Source organism: Podarcis cretensis, assembly GCF_951804945.1.
Source record: "Podarcis cretensis genome assembly, chromosome: 2".
Classification (NCBI taxonomy): domain Eukaryota; kingdom Metazoa; phylum Chordata; class Lepidosauria; order Squamata; family Lacertidae; genus Podarcis; species Podarcis cretensis.
In genome coordinates, this window is record NC_137171.1 from 57,353,128 (window position 1) to 57,376,543 (window position 23,416).

At 39.4% G+C, this 23,416-nt stretch overlaps 2 protein-coding genes across 7 annotated transcripts in view; one reads left to right on the plus strand and one right to left on the minus strand.

Annotated features, from left to right (window-relative positions):
- RAPGEF6 (Rap guanine nucleotide exchange factor 6) overlaps positions 1–23,416 on the plus strand; it is a 138,754-nt gene that overhangs the window by 97,027 nt on the left and 18,311 nt on the right. For 3 of the 6 annotated variants that reach the window (XM_079968085.1, XM_079968089.1, XM_079968090.1), the window contains 11 exons: positions 49–206; positions 1,665–1,679; positions 4,676–4,916; positions 6,516–6,899; positions 7,463–7,674; positions 9,857–9,980; positions 10,748–10,771; positions 16,072–16,292; positions 19,516–19,707; positions 20,515–20,649; positions 21,886–21,999. In XM_079968085.1, the coding sequence (XP_079824211.1) occupies positions 49–206; positions 1,665–1,679; positions 4,676–4,916; positions 6,516–6,899; positions 7,463–7,674; positions 9,857–9,980; positions 10,748–10,771; positions 16,072–16,292; positions 19,516–19,707; positions 20,515–20,649; positions 21,886–21,999 (1,820 nt within the window). The remainder of the gene's footprint in view (positions 1–48; positions 207–1,664; positions 1,680–4,675; positions 4,917–6,515; positions 6,900–7,462; positions 7,675–9,856; positions 9,981–10,747; positions 10,772–16,071; positions 16,293–19,515; positions 19,708–20,514; positions 20,650–21,885; positions 22,000–23,416) is intronic. The other 3 variants (XM_079968086.1, XM_079968087.1, XM_079968088.1) reach the window with 3 other exon arrangements.
- Positions 18,427–18,928, minus strand: LOC307211510 (small nuclear ribonucleoprotein F). The gene has a single exon (XM_079968176.1). The coding sequence runs from the start codon at positions 18,828–18,830 to the stop codon at positions 18,570–18,572; it is 261 nt and encodes an 86-aa protein (XP_079824302.1). The 5' UTR covers positions 18,831–18,928; the 3' UTR covers positions 18,427–18,569.

Consider the following 23,416-nt stretch of genomic DNA (forward strand, 5'->3'; position numbering starts at 1 on the left):
TGCTTTTGTTTCATTTAAACACTGACACCTTCTAAAACTTCCTTGCAGTGATGGTAGTGTAAGCCAGTCACAGGACGACAGCATTGTGGGGACAAGGCAATGCAGACACAGTTTGGCAATTATGCCTATTCCTGGCACACTCTCGTCCAGCAGTCCTGATCTCTTGCAGCCTACAACCAGCATGTTGGATTTTTCTAACCCTTCAGGTAAAAAGACCCTCAGTTTCCCACCATGTTTTTGTAAATCATCATTGACAATCCAATACGTGGTTGGCTACTTATGGAGGCAAGTTAAATGCAGTTGCCAGAATTTGTGACTCTGATGCACACCTCAGGAGCTGTTGGGTTAGTATTTTGGAGCCAGCCTTCTGAAAGCTGTGTTGCTGATGCTGCTTACCAGTATGGGTTGGGGCGGAACAGCAGTAAGGGCGGGGCAGCAGGGAGGGTTCTGTGGGTGCAGAAAATCCAGCATTCCCATCTAAACACCTATGTAGCCCCAACCTCATCACTACCCTTCCCCTCCTCTACACTGTTCCTGTAAGCAGCAGCAGCAACAATGCCACTGTCGGGACGATGGCTCCACCACACAGCCCTGCTATGCCACCTGACACATCTATACAGTTTGGATTTGCCAGATTATTCTAGATACGTGTCAAGCAATGTTAAAAGAATAAATGAAAAGAACAAAGAAGAAAACAATAGGTTTCTATATTCACAGAGGCTTCCTGTGCTCATTAGTGCTTTACACAGTACAGATTTGTTTCTAATGGGGCAAGTTAATGCATTTATCATCATGCTTTCATAGCTACTACATTTTTAACCATATACCGTTTGAAGTGTTTTAAGAAAATGGAAGACTACGCCCCCAAACCTTTTATTCTGCCAGCAAGTATATCATCCCAGAGGTACCTTTTCTGACACAAATGAGGTGCTATTGAGGAAGCCACCAAATTTACCTTTTGTAATTTTTTGCTTACAACTAAGCAAGTCTACAAACTGGATTACGGGAGCTGTGTGCTTCCCAAAAGTTTTGTCCTGCCTTCAACTACCAGGGGGAGATGTTGCTCAGCCTGATGACCTTGTAGTGCCAGTGGGAAACCGCTCTTCAGATAGGTACCAATAGTACTTTCCATCTGTGGAGAAATATCAACTGGATTCCACCTATCAAAGTTAATTAATTGGCAGTGTGCATATCCAGACGCTATTGACCCATGATCATTGCTGACCTAAACACCTCTTTGTTCCTTACTGTGTCAATCTCTTTACAAAATTTAGTGTGCTTCTTCTACCGTCACATTTTTTCACTGCAGTAATCTAAATCACACCTAGGCCTCTTAGAAACAAAACAAGAAAAACTCTTCTTTGTTTTTATACCCAGATCACATTTTTAGCTTAATTATGCACTCTGACAACACATTGTGGCATAACTTTATGTTTATGTAACAGTTTATGTAGCAACTTCTGTTTACACTTGAAGAGATTTCTTTTCAATTATGTTAGCTGTGATTAGCTAATATTTCTCAGATGTAACAAGGAATCAGATTATTGGTAATAAGAGGAAAATCAAAGTAACTTGTTTTCATATCCACACATATACAGTGTGTGACTAATGATGTCAGTGTAAAGTCTGGATCCTGACTTTCCCCCCTTCTTTTTATCCTGCAGCGGTTGGTTTTTACTGTAAGTATTCCAGTCACTGGCAACCTGATGATTTTATAATGTGCTTTGTTTTCTTAAAAATGTATTTTTGAAATTCTACTTTAAATAGTAACATTTTTCTAAGCAGTCAAAGTGGTGAAGCCATTTTTCAGAAGTATAGCTGAACCTGTTTTGTTTCAGTGTCTATAATCTTTCAGTGTCTAATCTTTCAACATATGTGTGAGTCAGACTATGTAATAATTCTTTGATCGCTGTGCAAGTATTAGCTTGCAACATACTCTAAATTATTGCTCCTTTGAGGGTTAGAGGTGGCTGACTTTTGTTCCTAAAGTTTCTCATAAATATAATGGCACTTTCCTATAAAATACCTACCTTGTCATGACAGTCACGTTTTGAGAAATGCATCTATGCAGGACAGAGATTAATTCAGTGGAGTACCAAAAGTACATGAAGTACGTGGCCTACATGGAGGTGCAAAAATTGTGTGGAGGAAGGGTGACTGTTGCAGATTTTTTGAAAAAAGTTCTCCATGCCTGTCCATGCTATCTTTGCTGTTAGGCTTGATAGAAATAACTCCATTAGAGCCATTGTGACTTAGTGGTAAGATTGCTGGACTAGGACCTAGGAGACTCAAAATTTCACCTTCTTAAGGTATCTTTGGAATGAAGAAGGTGTAGCAGTTATACTCCTGTTTTTCAGCCTTGGTGTTTTTTGTTTTGTTTTGTTGTTTTGGAGGGGGGGCAGTTGCAAAAGGTTACAGGACTTGCTATCTTATAGTAAGGTAGTTTTAGGGTGGTGAAAGTACAATTATAGCACAATCCTATACATGCCTTCTTGGATGTAATAATAATAATAATAATAATTTATTATTTATACCCTGCCCATCTGGCCGGGTTTCCCCAGCCACTCTGGGCGGCTTCCAACTGAATATTAAAAACAGTACAGCATCAGACATTAAAAACTTCCCTAAAGAGGGCTGCCTTCAGTTGTCTTTTAAAAGTAAAATAGTTGTTTATTGCTTTGACATCTGCTGGGAGGGCGTTCCACAGGGCAGGCGCCACTACTGAGAAGGCCCTCTGCCTGGTTCCCTGTAACCTTACTTCTCGCAATGAGGGAACCGCCAGAAGGCCCTCGGCGCTGGATCTCAGTGTCCGGGCTGAACGATGGGGGTGGAGATGCTCCTTCAGGTATACAGGACCGAGGCCGTTTAGGGCTTTAAAGGTCAGCACCAACACTTTGAATTGTGCTCGGAAACGTACTGGGAGCCAATGCAGATCTCTCAGAACCGGTGTTATGTGGTCCCGGCGGCCACTCCCAGTCACCAGTCTAGCTGCCGCATTCTGGATTAATTGCAGTTTCTGGGTCACCTTCAAAGGTAGCCCCACGTAGAGCGTGTTGCAGTAGTCCAAGCGGGAGATAACTAGAGCATGCACCACTCTGGCAAGACAGTCCGCGGGCAGGTAGGGTCTTAGCCTGCGTACCAGGTGGAGCTGGTAGACAGCTGCCTTGGACACAGAATTAACCTGTGCCTCCATGGACAGCTGTGAGTCCAAAATGACTCCCAGGCTGCGTGCCTGGTCCTTCAGGGGCACAGTTACCCCATTCAGGACCAGGGAATCCCCCACACCTGCCCGCCCCCTGTCCCCCAAAAACAGTACTTCTGTCTTGTCAGGATTCAGCCTCAATCTGTTAGCCGCCATCCATCCTCCAACAGCCTCCAGACACTCACACAGGACCTTCACTGCCTTCACTGGTTCTGATTTAAAGGAGAGGTAGAGCTGGGTGTCATCTGCATACTGATGAACACCCAGCCCAAACCCCCTGATGATCTCTCCCAACGGCTTCATATAGATATTAAAAGGATGTAAATACTACTGAGTTCAAATCATTAGAATGATTCAGAAATACTGCTTTTGTTGAACACTTCAAACAAGAGAGAGAAAGAGGATGAATTTATAGGGCTTGTGATTTTATAGCAAATTTGAATGCCAGCTGTTGGGAACTAATTACTTGTGTAACTGTCTGATTCAGACATGCAGCCAAAACATGTGGTTGAGTCTTTCTCATACTGTACCATTTCAGATTGCAGGTGGAAGATAGCAGATTTCAATGTTGCCCTATGCCAACCTTTGCCAGCCTGTTGTCCTCCAGATTTTGTGGACTACAACTCCTATCATCCCCAGTTGATAGGAGTTGTAGTCTAAAACATTTGAAGGGTACCAGGTTGACAACCGCTTGTCCTATGTAATAATAAAAAATAAAAATAAAACTTTTTTGCCCTTGGAAAGAGAGGAGAGTTGTCCTTGTCTTCTCTTGCTATGCTAGTTTTGTTTTTCCAAGAACAGGGATTCTACACGTGGTTCTCTACCACCACCTGCACCACGAGCCATGTTTTATCTGCATGTCAAAATCAGATCTGTCTGACATTGAGTCACATCTGGCTCTCTTCTGAAAAGCCCATTTTATAAGTTTGTTAATTGACTTTGGTGATACAGGGCAACATGAAGAAAAGAAGCACATGGTCATTTAAATTATATAGCACTCTGTACTCTATCAGCTGAATTTTCCAAACCAATTCAGCTTCACAAAGAGTAAATTGTCTATAAGAAAAATGAATCAATAAACTAAACTTGAAGCTTAGAGCCTCATTGATTTATGATACACTTACTACTTGTCATAATCCACATCAATCGTCAAGTGCAGTTATTTTCTAAATTACGTTAGCATTATGTAACGCTGAAGGTCCAGAACAAAGAGCTACCTATTTGGTCAGTGGGCACAGGGAGAATCAAAACCTTAAAAATAAATTTGTGGCTATAGAAAGAAATAATATATATATTTTAAAGATAACATACATGCAATGTAAATTTTCATTGCTTTTGCTGAGCAAACAATAGTACACATATGCTTACATGAAACAGCTATTTATTGTGACAGAAAACAAAGCTATATAATTTAAAAAAAACTTAACATCATTTTAAGGGAATAACTGTATACTTCTAATTTTTTTAATCTAGACATTCCAGATCAGGTTATAAGAGTTTTCAAAGCCGATCAACAGAGCTGTTACATTATCATAAGCAAAGACACTACAGCAAAAGAAGTCGTAAGCCATGCAGTCCACGAATTCAATTTGACAGGAGGCTCAGAGACCTATTCTCTCTGTGAGGTTTCTGTGAGTCCCGAAGGAGTTATCAAACAGAGAAGGCTTCCTGATCAGTTCTCAAAGTTAGCCGATCGGATTCAGCTGAATGGAAGGTAGGTATGCTTGCATCTTTAAGTAAAGCACAGAAGTAAGAAAATGGTAGAAAAATAAAATAAAAAGAGGAATCTCTTCCAATGAGCATAACACTAATGTTAGAAGAGCCTGTGGAGTATAGTGGTTGGATTAGTGTTGAGAGACCAGGGTTTTAATCCCTGCTAAGGCTGTGTGATAAATCTCCATATTGTTGAATACTGGTATTGAAATAACATTGTGATAAGTGTTTCAACAAGGCAATATACCGGTGAACAAAAGATGGAACTTAACAGCTTCCCAGGGGGTAGCCCAGCTGAACCAATACTTTACAGATAAAAGGTAAAGGGACCCCTGACCATTAGGTCCAGTCATGACCGACTCTGGGGTTGCGGTGCTCATCTCGCTTTATTGGCCGAGGGAGCCGGTGTACAATTTCCAGGTAATGTGGCCAGCATGACTAAGCCGCTTCTGGCGAACCAGAGCAGCGCATGGAAATGCCGTTTACCTTCCTGCCAGAGTGGTACCTATTTATCTACTTGCACTTTGAAGTGCTTTCGAACTGCTAGGTTGGGAGGAGCTCACCCCATTACGGGGATTCGAACCGCCGACCTTCTGATCGGCAAGTCCTAGGCTCTGTGGTTTAACCCACAGTGCCACCCACGTCCCGACAGATAGTTTTCAGATAAATTGCAGGCAGCTTGTCTCCTTTGTTTGTTCTCTCCCTCCTCCCTCCTAACCAATAAGAAATGACAATAAGCCCTCACACAAACCAGCAAACTCTTTAAGTGGAAATATATTGGTGAAACTGAAAGAGTTTGCTGGTTTGTGTGAAGGCTTATTGTCTTCTTACCAGTTCAGCTACTTATGCAGAGCCTACTAACAATTCAGGATGAACCTCACACAGCTAGAAAATCAAAGATCCAGCGGCAAAGTAAACAAAGAACACAAACAAAGAAATAGAAAGCACTTATTTCTTCCCTCACACTCACCCCTGCCAGGGAAAAAATGGGGGAAAGAGTTTTTATTTTTAATTTTATTTTCTGGTGGTGTTTATGTTTGTTGGTTTCCCCTAAATAGCTTTCATCTATATTAAAAAGGAAGGTTTTTTATTATTATTTCAAGGAGACTATCTTTTTGCTTGCTTGCCCTCCCTCCTTCACTTTGATAAAAAGGGAACCATTGCTAGGATGAGGGCTTTTGGGGGTCCTTCTCTCTGTGTATGTGTTTGTGGGGGGGGGGTAATGGAGGGGAGAAGATTTAGCTGGCTATCTTTATGCTGAAATGGGAGTTTGGGTACTATGTGGGAACGATGGGGAGGGTGTTTTTTGGTAAGCAGTGCAAGTGAATGCGTTTCTACTCACAAGCAAGCCCTACTGAATTCCTTATATTTTAAGGCCCTCCACCACCGCGGGGAGCCTTGTCAAGGCCCTCTGCTGCTGCGGGGAAGCGTGGCACACCCTCCACCACGGCGGGGAGGTAGGGTGGCACACTCTGTTGCCGCAGGGAGGTGCAAGAAGGCCCTCTGCTACTGCAGGGAAGCTATGTTTAGCTATGTTGCTCCTTTTCTGAATTTGTATTAAAAGACATTTAATGTTTGTTTCTCTAACAATGCTTTTTAGGTATTACTTGAAAAATAATATGGAAACTGAGACTCTATGCTCAGATGAAGATGCTCAAGAATTGCTTAGAGAGAGCCAGATTTCCCTTTTACAGCTGAGCACCATTGAGGTAGCTACCCAGCTATCAATGAGAGACTTTGAGTTATTTCGGAACATTGAACCTACTGAATATATTGATGAACTATATAAACTTGAATCTAAAACGGGGAATGCTAATCTAAAGCAGTTTGAGGATGTTATGAATCAAGAGACATTTTGGGTTGCCACAGAAATTTTATCAGAGCCAAACCAGCTTAAAAGGATGAAGATCGTAAAACATTTCATAAAAATTGCTCTCCATTGTCGAGAGTGCAAGAATTTCAACTCTATGTTTGCTGTTATAAGGTAGGTTATTCTCTTTTGATAGATAGCAGAGAAGTAGAAAACTAGAATTAAAATGAAGTGCCTGATCATAGCCTTAATATCAGAACTTGAATAGTTATTGGCAGATCTGGGATGTGCTTGGTAACTTAATAGGTAACATACTGATAGAAGTTTACTGAAAAAGAATGTACTTATGACTCTTTGGGGTTATTAGGTGGAAATGTGTTGTTTATAGACATGGACTCTTCATGCATTTTAGTTAAATGTACAATAACATCTTTAATGGCAGGAATATAATATTATTAATAAAATTTATTAACCAGGTTCCAGATAACCAGGCAACTAATTTTTCATGTGGGCAATCTAGCATACTTTGTACCCAACCTCATGGAAACCTTCACTTCAGAAAGCATTCTTTTATCCACACTATTTCACTTGTATCACCATATTTTTGTTTATGGTTTGGAGGAGGGTCCCTTCTATAGCCTGGGATATTAATGTGGGTCAGGAGCATCCTCTTTTGAATAGGGTGTATGAATTTGTTTTTATTTGATAACTGGTAATGTGAGAGTTATTTCTTGCAGTGGTCTTAATCTGGCACCAGTAGCCCGACTTAGGGGTACATGGGAAAAGTTACCAAGCAAGTATGAAAAGCACCTACGAGATCTTCAAGACCTTTTTGATCCATCTAGAAACATGGCAAAGTATCGCAACATCCTTAGCAGTCAGAGCATGCAGCCTCCAATTATTCCACTTTTTCCTGTTGTCAAGAAGGATATTACATTTATGCATGAAGGTAATGCCACAGAGAAGTAATGAGCCAGCTTATTAAATTGCATATTAATACTTCATTGGTTTGCGCCAAGGGATCTGAGGTTTGCTGCCAAAGAGGACATGATTAGGGCTAAGATTAAATATACTATGGTGCACATAGAAAACTGTAAGCAGAGGGAGAGCATTTCACAAATGCGGAACCACTGCAGAAAAGTCCCATTCTCATGTTGCCACCCCTGGACTTCTCTTGGAGGAGGCAAATGAAGAAGGGCCTCAGATGATGATCTTGATGATCTCAGAGTCTAGATAGGTTTATTATTATAGAGCCTCATGAGACACAATGCCCGCAATTCCTTATTTTTTATTGGCTTCTAATGCTGATTATTTCTAGTAGCAAGCATGCAACAGAATCTGTCCTCTAGGAGTCACTGAAACCTTGGCCAAGTGAACATATCACCGATTGACAGCATGTTATTAATGTGAGAGATGTCAGGTTCTTGGTCATGACAATTTAAAACCAGATGGTAGCAAAGTAAATACAGAGAATGGTGGTGGGTAGATGCGTTTGATTGAATTCAGGGGTGGGAAACCTTCAGTTTGTGGGTCAATACTTGCCCATAATGCCCTTTTGCTTAAACCATGCCCATGTGTCAAACAGCTGACATCACTCAGTGATGTCAGCTGCTGAGCAGCAAGTTCAGTCCTGCTGTGTCCTTTGCGATGGCGCAATGGCACTTTCCCCCCTGGTGCCGTCGGGCGTGCCCTCACTTAAATATAATGCACCCACCTCACAGAACACCAATTCCACCAATTCCTACAAACTATCCCAGATTATCTTGTGGGGGACTTGTGTGAGGAAAAAATTAATAATTTGGAGTGTCAGGCAGGATTTGATCAAATAAACAAGAGAGCTTTTATTTAACAAAGGAAGTTTATGTCACAAAATGGGTAAAACATAAGATACTTCAGATTATAATGCTGTTTCACTCAGTTCTTTCTCAGTTGTTGCACAGCTGTTGCCGCTTAATACTTTGGTTCTTAAACAAGGTGGTGTTTTCTGTCATTTACACACCCCTTTGACAACCCTACTCCTGAGGTACTCCAAGTAACAGACCCAAAGGATCACCACATTCCTCTTAACTGGTTTGGGAATATTCCCTTTTTATAGAAGAATCTCTCCCCTCCTGACTGGAATGAGTTCTAAGTAGACTGTATTCTCACGGCTTCTACTTCTTCTGGCTCAGCCTCAGCCTCCCAGTTAATCCCTGGCCTAATTACTCTTACAGGACACCATACACTGTCCTTCACACTAAGCTCAGAGACTCCTTTCTCTAGCTTTTGATATATTCCTTAGAGTGGATGTTTCTACCCAGAACCAACTTTCTCTCCTGTCACTCCCTCTCTCCCACCCTATTCTCCCAACCTCTATCCCAACCTACCAAACTGTCCAGCAAAACAAACTTTTCCGTCACATCCTGCTTCACCAGCACATTCTGTGTGGGAAATACATTAGCAAACTGGACCCCTCCCTCACCCACATATTAACCTTGACAGTCACCTGATGTCATTATAACATCAGATGTTTGACTATTAATCGCTGCAGTGAATAAGGAAATTCAGCAGGTACAACATCACCCCGATCAACAAGCTACACATGTCAAAATCCCCACTTTATATCCCCACTTTATATAGCTATTGCAGTATAGGGGCCCTGCCTCCCTACATCTGCCACCCTAACTCTCAAAAAAGCTGAGAAAAATGAAAATTAACAGTAAAAAATTAACAGTATATACCCATATTTGGCTTAGCATTGGCTCCTGTGTCTGAAAGAACTGAAAACTGTTGAAGATGAATTCTTTCCACCCTAAATTAAGAGGTAGAACCAATTTTTAAAGGGCAATAACCTTGTTGCTATCAGTTTCCCGACCCTTTTATCATTGGAAAATCAAAGCGAACACAGTCCAATTGTAACATTTTCTTTCTGCTGACAGCTGCCACTATAAAAACAACTGAGTGAGGGTAAAGTTAGCATTTTGACTGGCATCCATACTCTACCTTACATCTTCTTGTGGTTTTAACGACACTTGAATTTGAGACCTTTGACATCTGATGGTGGCTTGTGATATATGAGAGAAATAACATGTCAGTCTCTGAAGTGTTGTGAACCCTCTTAAGGTTTTCTTGCACATATTTTAATTGTATAGGAAATGATTCAAGGGTGGATGGCTTGGTAAATTTCGAGAAGCTCAGAATGATTGCCAAAGAGATTCGTCAAGTCATCAGAATGACTTCTGCTAATATGGATCCTGCAGTAATGTTCAGACAAAGGTATGGCGTTTAAAATGGAAATTTGGGTGAAGGGAGGTGTTCTTGTGTGGAGGAAACAATATGTGTATGTTCACATGTTTGTTTTTTGTTTAATTTCATTGTTTGTTAACATTTATCATGGGAAAGTGAATATGAAACAAATGTAGATTAATGCTGATTGCAATGCTTAAGTGAAGGTTTACAAAAGTTTTTAAATAACATTTGGCGTATTTCAATATATGAAGTTTATAGCTTAGGGCTCTTTCCATCTCACCCAGGATAAAGTATCATAATAGGAAAAACACAGGAATATCTTAAGTCAAAGAGGTTAGGCAATTCAGAGTAATCATTGGCATTGAAAATGTAACCCAGTAAAATGGAACTTCTTATTAAAAATTCAGTTGTAATATGATCAGTGCCAGGATACAATAGATCATTAATTTGTAGTGTCCTTGAGATCAGGTTGTAGGTTCGAAAGGCAGTGAGTGATGTGTGAAAAACAGCACATGCCAACCTAAGTGGAGGTTTCCTTCAAAATCCATGGTCTTTTAAACTCCCAACCCTTTGGTTCTCTGTGCTTGTGTATTCACTGCACATAGTAACAAATTCTGTCTCTATTCCACTGAAAAATGTGTGTCACTGTTTTGATAATTGTTTTACTTAATTGAAATTTTCATTTCTCTCTTTTCCTGTCTACATCCTCTTCCTTTCTGACTCTCAACTGTGATTTTCCCCCTTTGCTTTTCTTTTTAAATACATGCTTCATTGTATATGGCTCTTGCTTACAGGAAGAAGAGGTGGAGGAGTTTGGGGTAAGTGTAGAGATTAATGCAACTAAGACTCAAAAAAAGTTATGCCAATTTTAACATGCTGCATCCTCATTAATGCATGCATCTGAACAATAGCATGCATTTTATTAACTCTGCAACAGTTGTTTCTAACTATTCCCAAAATTAAGGAAAAACAGGCCCACGACGATAACATGGATTCTTAACAAACCTGAATGCACTCATGGGTGGGGAGGGCTATTCTATTGTTCTTACAAAACAAAGTCATAGTGAGCTTATCCTTTTCACTTGAGGTTAACATAACTTTAAAATTTTGACATTAAACGTCTATTAAAGGATGTCCAACTTCCCCTGCCTCTACCATGAAGGCATTCCATGGTTCTAAATCATAGATTTACTTAGAAAATCCAGCTATTTGCTTGAAAATGTCACTACCTTGGGCTGTAAAAGAAGGGGAAACAGCTTGATAGCCACTTGTATGAAGGATCCTGGAAGCCACAGAGTTCTGTCATCAGCACCTAGAGGCATCCATGCAGTCTGCATACTAGGAATGGATCTCCAGCGAAGAGTCTTTTGTCAGAGGGCTCAGTCCCCAAAACTCTGGAAACAATCTCTCTAGAAGTTGTGTATCCTGTTATTACTCAGTGCTCATTGGCACTAGAGACCTCTGTGTCAGAAAGGAGTGGCTAACTTGAGTTCCTCCAGATATTGCTGGACTCCAACTTCTATCAGCTCCAACCGGTATGACCAAAGGTTAGGGGTCATGGTAGCTGTTGTCTGTTAATATCTGGAGGGCCACAGTTTAACCACCCCAATGTAGGCTGAATTGCCAACCAGTCCAGCCATCACAACTGCAGAAGAGGACCTGCTGACACCCACAGGAATTCCAACAAGTCTTCCGGAAGTCCTGTTCTAAATTCATATGACTAGAACACAGCAACCAAATCCCCATTTTGATAGAACAATCTTACAAACACCAAATCCTTGTGATGAGTAATCCACTTAATGGTCTCTCCTTTCTACTTCTTGTCTGCATGGATTTGGTTAAACAGAAGAGCTTCAGTTTGTTTCTGTCTTTTCAATAAGTAACACGGCTTACTTGCTATATTCCCACATGTTTACTGTGTCCAATTGGACCCCAAATTCATTCTTTGGCAATCTCAAATCTTGATTACTGCAATGCTTTCTATGTGGGGCTACCCTTGGGTTTGGTCCAGAGGTTCCAGCTGTTCTAGGATACTGTGGCTAGACTGATAATGATGCCACCAGGCCACGTTCAAGGTTCTTGTATTAATGTACAAGGCCCTTAGCAATTTGAGACTGGGAAGCCTCAGGGTCTGCTGGACCCCTTCCATGTCTGCTGGAGGTCTTTGTGGGAGTCACTGTTACTGGTTTCCCGTGGCTCAAACTGCGTGGCTCAGATCCCCAAGAAGTATGCATTCAGTACTGTGGGCCCAATTTCATAAAACCCTCTGCTAGTTGAGGTCAGACAAGTCCACTACCTACCTATTGAACTTCTGGCACCCACAAAAGACTGTTTAAAAAATCCAAGCATACTTTTTAATTGAATTCTGATTTTATAGTTTTAACTCATTTTTAGTCTTACTGTATTGGGTCTCCTGTACACCACTTAGAGATGACTGTGATTAAGTGGTTTTCAAATTGTTGGAATAAAATAAATAATATAGAGTATATTATGGCCTGTTTGCTACCTTAACACAATAGTGTTCTCTTGCATCTTGGCAACACATGGCTCCAATTCTGGATGGAGAACCTTGAATCATTGTCTCCTTATTAAGGCAAAATTTAAAAGCCCCTGCTTCAGAATTACAGTGTCTTTTCTTTTCATATTTTATTAGAAGTGCTAGTCATTCCTTGAATGTATGCAAGGGACCAAGATGATCACTATAATGCAGCCTAAAATTTCAGCCAACATGTATAAGCTACTTAGGTGTGCACACATGCATAGGCTCATGCTATTGGGCAGTTAGACCTAATTGCTCCAGTCCAAAGTTTTGCATGCATTTTGATATTGGGGTTTCATGGGGTCCATGTTAATTTAAATCCAGAGGATCAATCTATTCACACAGAGTATCACACATTTAATGACTGCTTCTGTTTAAATGAATATGAAGTCATTCCAAGTAGTTAAGCTATATATGGGTATATTGGCACTTCTGTGCCCAGACCATAGCACTGGATCAGAGTGATTATGTGTGTATGGTTTTCTATGCTGTCTTGGTAGTAATTTTGCATTGTCTTATTACTAAACAGGGGGAAACTTAACAGTAACTAAATGAGATCATATTCCTGAGATATGGAATCTGCAGAGAAGAACTTGAAATTATTTCCCTTAATAGATTATTTCACCCTTTTATAACATTCCAAAAATTCAGTTTTGATTTCTGGAATGGACAAGATTGAGATTTCAATTGTTAATAATGGGGGAAGGGCAAAGAATAGATGTTTCTTCTAGATCAGTGGTGGGAAACCTCTGACCCTCCAGATATTGTTGGACTTCAGCTCCCATCAGCCGTAGCCAATACTGTCTATAGTCAGGGATCATGGGAGTTGTAGTTCTGCAGCAGTAGCTGGTGGGCCAAAGTTTAGCCAACACTCTTCTTGATTTTCCATATTCAGATGACAGTAAAGAACAAAAATACATTTCCTTCTTGTATAGCTTGCATTTAAACTTTTACTTGGGAAAATTAAAGGAACATGAGTTAATATGATGCTTTAATAAAAAGGATACTTAAATGTTTAAGTTAGTAAGATTAAAAAAACACCAAAAGCATGGTGTATAACAAACCAAAGTCACCAGGTTACATAACTTGTATTTCCATCTTGTGGTTTGTGAATGTTTATAGTTACGAAACTTTCCCATGTTAAATCTGTACAACATTCTGAGCCTGTTGCTGCTCTGATGTCAACAAATCAGTGATCAGTCTTCATTCTGTTGTGAATATGTGTTATCTAAACCTGTTGTTCCTTTATATGTATTATTTGACTCAGTGTGTCCCTTGTTCTTTCAATATCATTTCTACTTCTCAGAACTCATATTCTAATGTTTATTGCTGTTTGAAATCTTGCTGCTTCTGTTGTTAAGCTTATGTATTTCAAAGCATTTTCTGTTTGGCTGTGTCCCCTGTTGAAATATTGAGCTAATTTGTTTAACAGTTTAAAATTTGTTTCATAAAAAATAGGTGGTCCACTTTGTTTTGCTATAGCAGTACTTTTGTACCAAATACCATTCGGTCAGAATAAATATATACAATTAGCCTGCAGTTCAAAGTACTTTTTGAGACATATACTGGAATTAGATCATCCTTGAAATTGAAACATACTCTCAAAGTTATTAAAACTGCAAAATCCCTGACAGGGAAGAAGCCTGAATATACATGGAATTTTTAGTAGCTTTCATTGGAAAAACAGGTTCCTTCTTACTTGATATACTAGATTATACTTGTCAGAAGCTTTCCCAAGATAAAACCAGAAATTTCACAAGTTCTTTCCCTCACATCCATTTCCTTATTCTCTTCACAGCTTCTCCCTGCTTTGTTTACTAGAAATCTTCCATCACTTCCTTTCCCCTTCCTGTTCCTGTTGCGGTGTGAGACAGAGGCCTTAAATCTTTCTCCTTTTCTATTATTCAGTATAGGGATCTCTGGAAATTTACCCAAACACTCACTTAAGTTCTCTCATTTTCCATTTTGTTCTCCTGGTTTTTGCTTTACTGACTCAACAGTAAAGCCAAAGAACGTCAGATCTGCGTATCTTCCTCAGAAGATCTCTGGGTCTCATGAATATGGAGTTTTTATATCTGTGTCAGCTTGAAAATATGTCTTTACTTTCTTTCTAATTACTTCCTATTTGATATTACAGAACATGCTGCTTTTATCGACACATAATTTTTAAAATTCAGACACTTTCATGACAATAATTAAAAAATAACAGCAGCTCCCTTCTTACTTGCCTCTTACCCAGCAGCAATAGCTCTCTGTACTGAATTGGAAGGTATTTGTCTAGTTCTCCAGATCATTGTGACTGCTTGTTAGATGGCTCAGGGACAGATTATGGAAGGAATCAGAGCTCTCACAGTTTAAGTGCATAATGCGTAGAATTGTTTAAATGGCCACAAACAAATTATCATTTCTGTCTCACAATAAAACAGGAGAAAATTTCAAGTTTGAAAGGCGCACACTTTTAAAGACAATCATTCTTATTTTCCATTTAACTATTAAGGCACTTTGTTCAATGAGAGTAAAGCTTGTTTCTGTCCAAAGGTAGTAATTTTGTTACAGGTGTGATGAGAAGGATTTTGTAATAGTTGTTGTTGTTGAAGACTACATGTCTTCACGGGAGATAATCATCTTTAGAATCCCAGGTTCCAATTCTCCCAAGCGCTGATCACTATTCAAAGAGTCCACCTTATGCATGCAGCTGGGTGACATTGTTTCCACATCCTGTCCAGCAGTTTCCCCCCCACTGAACTGCTGTGCTTCAAAATGCAGTTTGCTATTCAGAGAGTGACTGCTGGAATAAAAACATAAAGAAAAACATCTAACAGTGTGCCTGGGTCTTCCACACACAAATCTCTTGATCACAGCCGTCGTCGTTGCTCCCATTTCAGAAGCAGAATAGTAAATTATAGCAGCTCCCAGCAAAGTCTTACATTAATCTCTCTTGGCAGACTCACCTTGTTTATCAGAGAACACATTGCTGTTTTCTGATAAATACTAGATGATATTCCAGTTTTTGGAATATGGTAAAAATAATGAAGCTCACCTACCCCTATGCAAAGTACTGCTACCAGAAGTTATTAATACAATGGAATTATGATTTTTGTTTTACTGCAAACATTTCCCCTCCAATTTTGCAAGCTTTTGAACAGCTCAGAAAGAGAAGAAAGGGCTATTTCAACCATCATTTTGCTCATGCTCTAATCTTCTGAGACCAAATTGCATTAACACCGAATTCAGAACTGTTAAGAAATTTATCTTCTGTCCCAAACACAGTATTGGGGCTTTTGGTGTAAGTCTGAAGAGCCTTAGTTACATCTGTTAGGAGGAGCTTTCGTAGAAATTTTCCTGGCTCCTGATCATTGCACACTTTTTGTTTTATAATTCTCTTCTGGACATATTAACTCAGTAGTCTTGCAAATCGCTTTAGAACAAATGTTGTGTTAACACTATTCATCTCCTTTTTTAAAACTTGACATCAGCATGCGCTTTTGATGGAAGAGTATTTGTGCTTTGGTGTCTGTTGCTTTGGTTCCTCACTACTAAAGCGGCTTCAGCTTAACTACCTGATGTCTTCTCTTGCAGATCACTAAGTCAGGGCAGCACAAACTCAAACATGTTGGACGTTCAAGGAGGCGCACACAAAAAGCGTGCCCGGCGCAGCTCCCTTCTAAATGCAAAAAAATTGTATGAGGACGCTCAGATGGCCAGGAAAGTCAAACAATACCTCTCCAATCTGAATGTGGAAACGGATGAAGAAAAGTTCCAGATAATGTCACTTCAGTGTGAACCTGCGTATAGCACTTGTAAGTAAAGCAAACTTTTAGGAAGGCAATTGAGCTTGAACAGCCTGTGGTGTTAGTTAGGAAGAATGTTTGTGTCATTCTTTAGACTTAATTTTCTATGGTTACATAATTATGTGCATTTCTATGGGCTTTCTCTTAAGCATAGTTTTAATGCAGGCTAAATATATATTTAAAAGCAGATACTGCAAAAGCACAACAACCTCAAAACCCTTGATGAATATTTGGCATCTTGTCAATTTGAGTTTTGACTGAGTTTGCACAAATTTGAAATTATAGGTCTTACCATTGACCTTCAGTTGTTAATCTATGCACCTATCACTAGCCTGCCAAAAAATCCCATACTATGTTGCAGTATTTTTTTTTTTTTTGCCAAGTTAGCACTTTACAGAATTAAGAAATGGCATTGGTAAGCCTAGTGTAAGCGATAAGAAAATGAAAGGATAAAATATTATCACAGACAAATAGTTAGAAAGACATAAGTAAAGAACTTATTTCATTGGGAAATGAGAAAATAGTAGAGAGGAGAATGACATACCATGATGGTCTGACACTTTTTGAATGCCTTGACTATTAACAGAGGTTGTTGCAGAGGAAGAGTTTATAAACAGACCTCTGACCTATGCTATTCAGGAAATAACGAACGTCTTAAGACAGACTCCAAAATATAATGCACTATTAAGGTTATCTAAATTTTGGCAAGCAATCATAATTAATAGTCAACATCTGGAGGGCACCAGGTTGGGGAAGACTGTTGTAAACAATCCTCAGCCTGTTTGCATTATTTTTGTGTCTGGGTGTTTGTGTGCCTTTTTGTTCTTACCATTTGGGAAGACTTTTGTTTTCTGAAAGGAGCCTTCTTGCACCTGATCATGCTCATTAACCACACTAATGTTCTCATGAAATTTGCTGGCACCTTTTGTAATCTGCAGTAAATATACCTAAGCTTCTATTAATGTGGTTTTTAATAACCTCCAAGTTTTCTGGAGATATTTGACTCTTCTGACATTCCCTCGCCACTTCCTTTTCGCTAGGCTTCCCAGTTTGGAAAAGTTCCCTACGTGACCTTGGGCAAGTTTCTCTTCATCAGCCTTGGCCCCAAATTGTCAGTAAGAGGGATGACAAACTGTTCTGTCTGGCCCAGTGGTTGTAAAAATTACAGCTGCCTTTGGCAGTTTGTTGGGTGGTAACCAGGAAAGTCCTTTTTCAGTGATGGCACACTGTTTATGGAATTCTCCTAGTACATTTTCTAACATCACAAGACCTTGTTTTTTCTAGTACTTTTAGTTCCATTCCTATGTTGCTTATCTTCCTAGACTCTGCTGCTTTTTCAATTATTAGTTGTTCAATTGTTTTATTTTTTTAACTGTAAGCAGTCCTGAAAGTTTCAGTATTTTGTAGTAATCTTCATCATCACTGTAACTAAACTTATTTGTGCTGATGTTCTTCCTCCCTTCTTCATCCACAACATGCACAAAACCCAATAAGCTGAACCCTAGCCAGCCCCAGATATATCCCTGAAGATTTCATGAACTGCCATGCATCAATGACCAGTAGTGCTGCAAGTGGCTCGAGTATTCACAGCAGCTCCCAATCAGAGAGGTGCATACTACAAAACATGCAGTACTGGGCCAGGAGCTATTGTGACTTCTCACAGGTGTGCCAGGGATTTACCAGATTTGAGAGAGCTAAAAGTGCAGCAGAGTTGTGGACAGTATCCTTGGGAGAGCAAGTGGGTCCTGCCAACGTTTGCTCCCAACCCTTTCTCTCTACTTCCTAATTTTTGCTGGGATTTAGCTTACTGAATTAAAGTTTCTTAGTGCCAGGATTTTGCCTTCTTGGCTGTTGAGAGTTTTCTGATCTGGAGTGCTCTGAATTTTTGGATGGGTAGTCTGAGATATAGGTATACAAATGCTTCTGTGCTTCATCTCAAAATGTTGTATCCTCTCCAACAGTAAATTAACAGAAATGTAAAGATAAAGTTTGAATGCGCTCTTTGCTTTTTAACTTCAGAGGTGATTTAATTGTGCACAGAGGGTAAAAGGCAAGCACCATGAAGTTATTTCCCAATAGAGGTTTTCAGCTGTATATCCTGTCGGAGAGTACCAAATGCACATATTTCTTTCTTTTTTTAAAATTTTTCTTCAGTGACAATGTTTATTGTTTGGCCATAAAAAATGTTACTTGACAAAACTTGACAAAAAAAGCAAGCAAACAAAACCGGACAACTAAATTTCTTAGCACAGTCAAAAAACAACAACAACTTTCCCCCCAAAATAGTTATTCTCTCATTTCTCCATCTTCTTCTTCTTCTTCCACACCCCTTATATAAAGGACATTATTGCACCTTATCAGAACTTCACCAAGGTGTCCAGATAATGCACCATCAATATATTCTTCTGTATTTGCAAGCTGCATGTTCATGTAGCCATCGACGGAGACGAGGTAGCCTTTGTATTCCATCCCCCACTTCAACTTCACCATCACTGGCTTCCCAGTCAGCCCGTTTAGGAAGGGCTTTGGATTGAGAGGCAGACTCATAGCAACCAGACCAACCTAAGGGTGGCTGCAGCAACAAAAAAATTACTCGCAGGCAGCACGTGTGCCCGCCAAAGCTCTCCAAATGCACATATTTCATTGAACTTAACGGAAGCATGTTTCCCTCATTGAAACAGAAGCTTACTTTCTTTATGAAATCAGGAACAGGGTTTCATATATAAACAGTTATTTTAGCTGTTTAGAAAATCTGCCCTCTGGAAATGCATAACACAGTGGAAATGCATAACACTTAGCTACCAAAAACATTTAGTGCTGATTCATAAAGCAGATTCTCTCCATTTTTAAAGGGCTTTTTTTGGGGGGGGGGGAATTGTCACAAATCCTGCATGATTTCACCTTGCAAAACAGGTCAGAGCTGTAATGTGTTGCACCATTTTTGTGCTGGGTGCAGGAGTAGCAGCAGATGAGGCTACAACATAGATGAGCATCTTCAGATAAATTGAAGTAGTATAGTTTATTCCATGAGTTAAGTGTGCCACCTAGTGGAACACTGGGAGTACCTTTCTAAAGAACAAGTGGATAAGAATCCTTACAGATAACACTATGGATACAAAAATACCAGCTTGCCATCTAGTGTTTCAATACACATTCCATTTTAATTGTGGTTTTTATTAATATTGCAACAGATTATAGGGGAAAAAATGACTTCTCTTTTTCACCATGTCAGTGACGAAAAATCTAAGTGAAAGACGAGGTGGAAAAGCTGTAGAAATGTCTCCCATGCCACTGAGATCTGTTGGCCAAACTACAAAAGTTCATCTACATCAGCAAAACAGAATGAGTCAAGTCCTTCAGGTTCCAGCTGTTAACTTGTACCCCATTAGGAAAAAAGCACCAACAAAGGACCATGTGACTTTTAGTGAGTATTTATCTACAGGATTCACTTCTTAAATCAAATTACTATATAAAATGGGCAGATAGAAGGTTTTGCAAGGCTAATGTTAAGCTATACTTACAGCACGTCAGTTTCATTTCCATTTTGATATAGTCATATCCTAGTATATATTTCACTATACAAGATTATAAAACCCCACAGTTTCAGCAGCAGATTGGTTATGTTTAAATTTTCCAAACAAAATCCTTAATTTTAGCCTGATTTTGATAATGTTTTGAAATATTGTTAAGATATATTTTTATGGTTTTAAAATGTATTTTATTGTATGGTTGATAAGTAGTTTGTATATTCCTTTGAGAATATTACTTCTTGAAAAATGCAAATATATTAAATAACATTTGTATAGAGATTTGAGAAGTCAAATTTTCCATAAAGACAAATTAAGCCATACCAAATGTTTCCAAATCTCCTACATTTCATGGAAAGGGACACTGAGAATGTGAATTGTTTCTGCTAAATGTCTTGCAACTTCTATCAAATTCATGTAAACAAGAAAGGGGTGATTCAAAATTCTGTTTTGAGGTTTGGGGACAGTATGAGTCAGTGTGTTTTATATATATATATGAACATCTCCCAACATAACTTGAGGGCCTGCTGAACATTGCTGGCTTTTAAAAGTTGTCTTCCAACAAAGTAACCTTCACAAAGGAGTCCAGGAATAATTTTGGTCATAGTTCAGTTGCCTTTGGACCATAAAAGATGCTTTTGTAGGAACCTTCAGTTTGAATTGTGTGTATAAGCATTTGTCTTGTTTTGTGATTGCTCTCATAGGTGCAGGTTCTCCTCAGAAGTCAATGAGTTTGTCTGAGGAAACAAACAGTAAAAAACAAGCAGAAGACAGTATATCTATGGCATCTTCTTTGCATTCCAGTCCTCCTGCTTCTCCTCAGGACTCCCCACGCAAAGGTAGGAGTAGACACAAGTTTAGTCTTAATATGTCTCAGCTTAACTATATTTTAGTTTTCTTCTCAGGATCTGTCTTTCCTTTCCTCAGTAAACTCAAAAGATGGACTTTGGGTGTTCACAAAAGGCATAACATATTCACTGGGGAAAAGAAAAGAAACTTCATGTGTTCATGGAAAAGACCATTGTGCCTGAAACCTTTCAGGAAAGTTTTTAACATTGGATATTATTATATTTTATTTATTGAAAGGCATTTATAAACCACTTAATATTTTACAAATCTCTTAATTGGTATAAAATATAAAAATAATGTAATTATAAATGCAACCTAAAACAAGTAGAACAGCTGTATGAAAACATGTAAAAGTGTATAAAATAATTAAAACAAAAATTCAGGGGATCACGCACATAAAGGTCTGATCTTATGGATCAGGAAAAGCTCTGACGGGGTATGGGGGAGATATGTAACCGCTATAAGTAGGACGATGTGTTTTTATGTGTGTTGATTTAATATACTATTTAAAAGGCCATAGAGTGATTCGCCAAAGGCCTGTAGGAAGAGGAATATTTCTGCCTGATGCCTAAAGATATGTAACAAAGGCGCCAGGTGAGCCTCCCTGGGAAGAGCATTCCACAAGCAGGGAGCCACCACAGAAAAGGCCCATTCTCAGTGTCACCACCCTCCACACCTCTTGTGGAGGGGGCAAACAAAGAGGGGCCTCAGATGATGATCACAAGGCCCAGGTCCGGGTTGCAGGGTCCAGGCTGGTTCATATACAGTAATTCAAAGAACCATGTGTGTCATTTTTTATTTTTATTTTTGGATAGTTGACTATTCTTGTTGGATTGCCAAAAGTTACTCCTGCTAGAATTCTTCTACATAAGCATGCGACTTTCATTAACTTCCATGTGACTCCATGAGGATTGCTTTGTCTCCTTTGATTTCAGTTGTTGGATACGCATTCAGGGGTTGTTGTTTTCTTTAAGAACAACCTTGTTTTGATAAAAGTGGCCTCTGCCCCGTTTTGTATTTGTTAACATCTCATTGCAGAGCTAAAATTAGATTACTTGTTCTCTAACTAATTAAACAGGCACATCATTTCCCCCTCTTTACTTAACTGCAGCTTACGTTTCCTTTTGTGCTGCATCCAAGTGTAACATTACGTAGATTAAAAAACAAGAAGAGTGTTTCTTTTACTGCCAGTGTATTATTTACTTTGCGTGTTCCTTTCTTTGTAGCTGGTAATCCCCAGAGGTCCGATCACTGCAGCCAGATCAACCTCTCTGGCTCGTCCTCATCTCTTGCAAGCGAAGCAAGCAACAAGAACAGTGGACAGCGCAGCTACGGAATAGGTGGGGCTTATTTGCAAAAGAAAATCCAGCAGATGACTAGCAGGACAGCAGAAATATCAGTCAGTGCTGAAAAGAGGCAAAGTGAGGATGCCAGAGACAAGGCAGAGCTTCAGTATAAGCCCAGGAAAAGAATGGTCTCTCCCTTTGCAAGATTCAGGGAAAGGAGTATCTCCAGGGAAAGATCAGCTGTCGCCCGTGACATGGATGCAAAGTGCATGCAGGAGGAAAGGAATAGAGCTGAGAAACAAAAGGACATAGACAGTAATGTGTTGCATACAGCCAGTAGCCATGGAAACAGTAGCTCTCTAATGTGGTTATGTCCACAGCTGAGGCACAAGAGAAGGAAGACTATGTGACATGCCATTCTGCCTGTGTCAGGCTTAAATCTGTATTTATACTGTAAATATTTATTCAGATATGTTAAGTATGTGTGACACCATTTTGAGTTTTTTCAGACATGGAAGCCGATATTAGCAAGAAATTCATTTTTACTTGTACATTTTCAGTATTAAAGCTGAAAGGACCACACTCCCTTTAGGAGCTTCTTAGAAGACCACCCAACCTCTTCTGTTGGTGATGGTTGAGAAATGACTAGAAATAGACTTGTATCTCAGCTTAATAGCGGATTAAGCCTTGTTCTGCAGGCTTTGTACAGAGGATGAGAATACAGCAAGTGACTAACGGGTCATGCTTTCTGGAGCAAAATACTTTTTAAAATATGCTTTATTATCTTGCTTTCTAGACCCCTGCCACATACATGGCGACATGCAATTTCCAGTTGGGCTGCTGCATGATACGCAGTTACATACATGGCAAGCAAATTGTGTGAAGCAGCTCTGTGTGCACTTCCTACTATTCATACAGTTCATATAGTGGTGTGGATGAGATAAACAGAACCGTAGTGGAGTAATTGCTTCACACATGATTTGCATATAGGAATCAGCCCTTGTAGCTTGACCTATACATAAGGACCATGGCACTTATTTCAAGAAAGTGTGCATAAGCTTGTATGTACCTTTTTCATTTTTCTTTTGGAGAAACCTCAGCCTGTTTGAAATATACAACAGTTCTCAGTATTTGTCCTTTTGTAGGGATAGCCTTTGAACTGTGTAGCCACAATCTACAATTATCATTCATATCACATCAGTGTGCACTACTATTCAGTTATGTGTAATTTGTACCCTTTTGGGATTTACAGTTTCATTTTACTTAAAAAAAAAAATACAGGTGTGAGTGTTTTATGTAATCAAAGGTTTTAACTTAACTTCCCAACTGCTTTCATGATAAAGAGGTTTCTGCTTTTACTATATACTTAACATGTTTCACAGATTTTCCCTAACATGTTGTGAGTAGATGCATTTTGAATTGTTATTTTTTAGGCAAAATGTATGTGTTTACATTTAAGCTATTAGATATA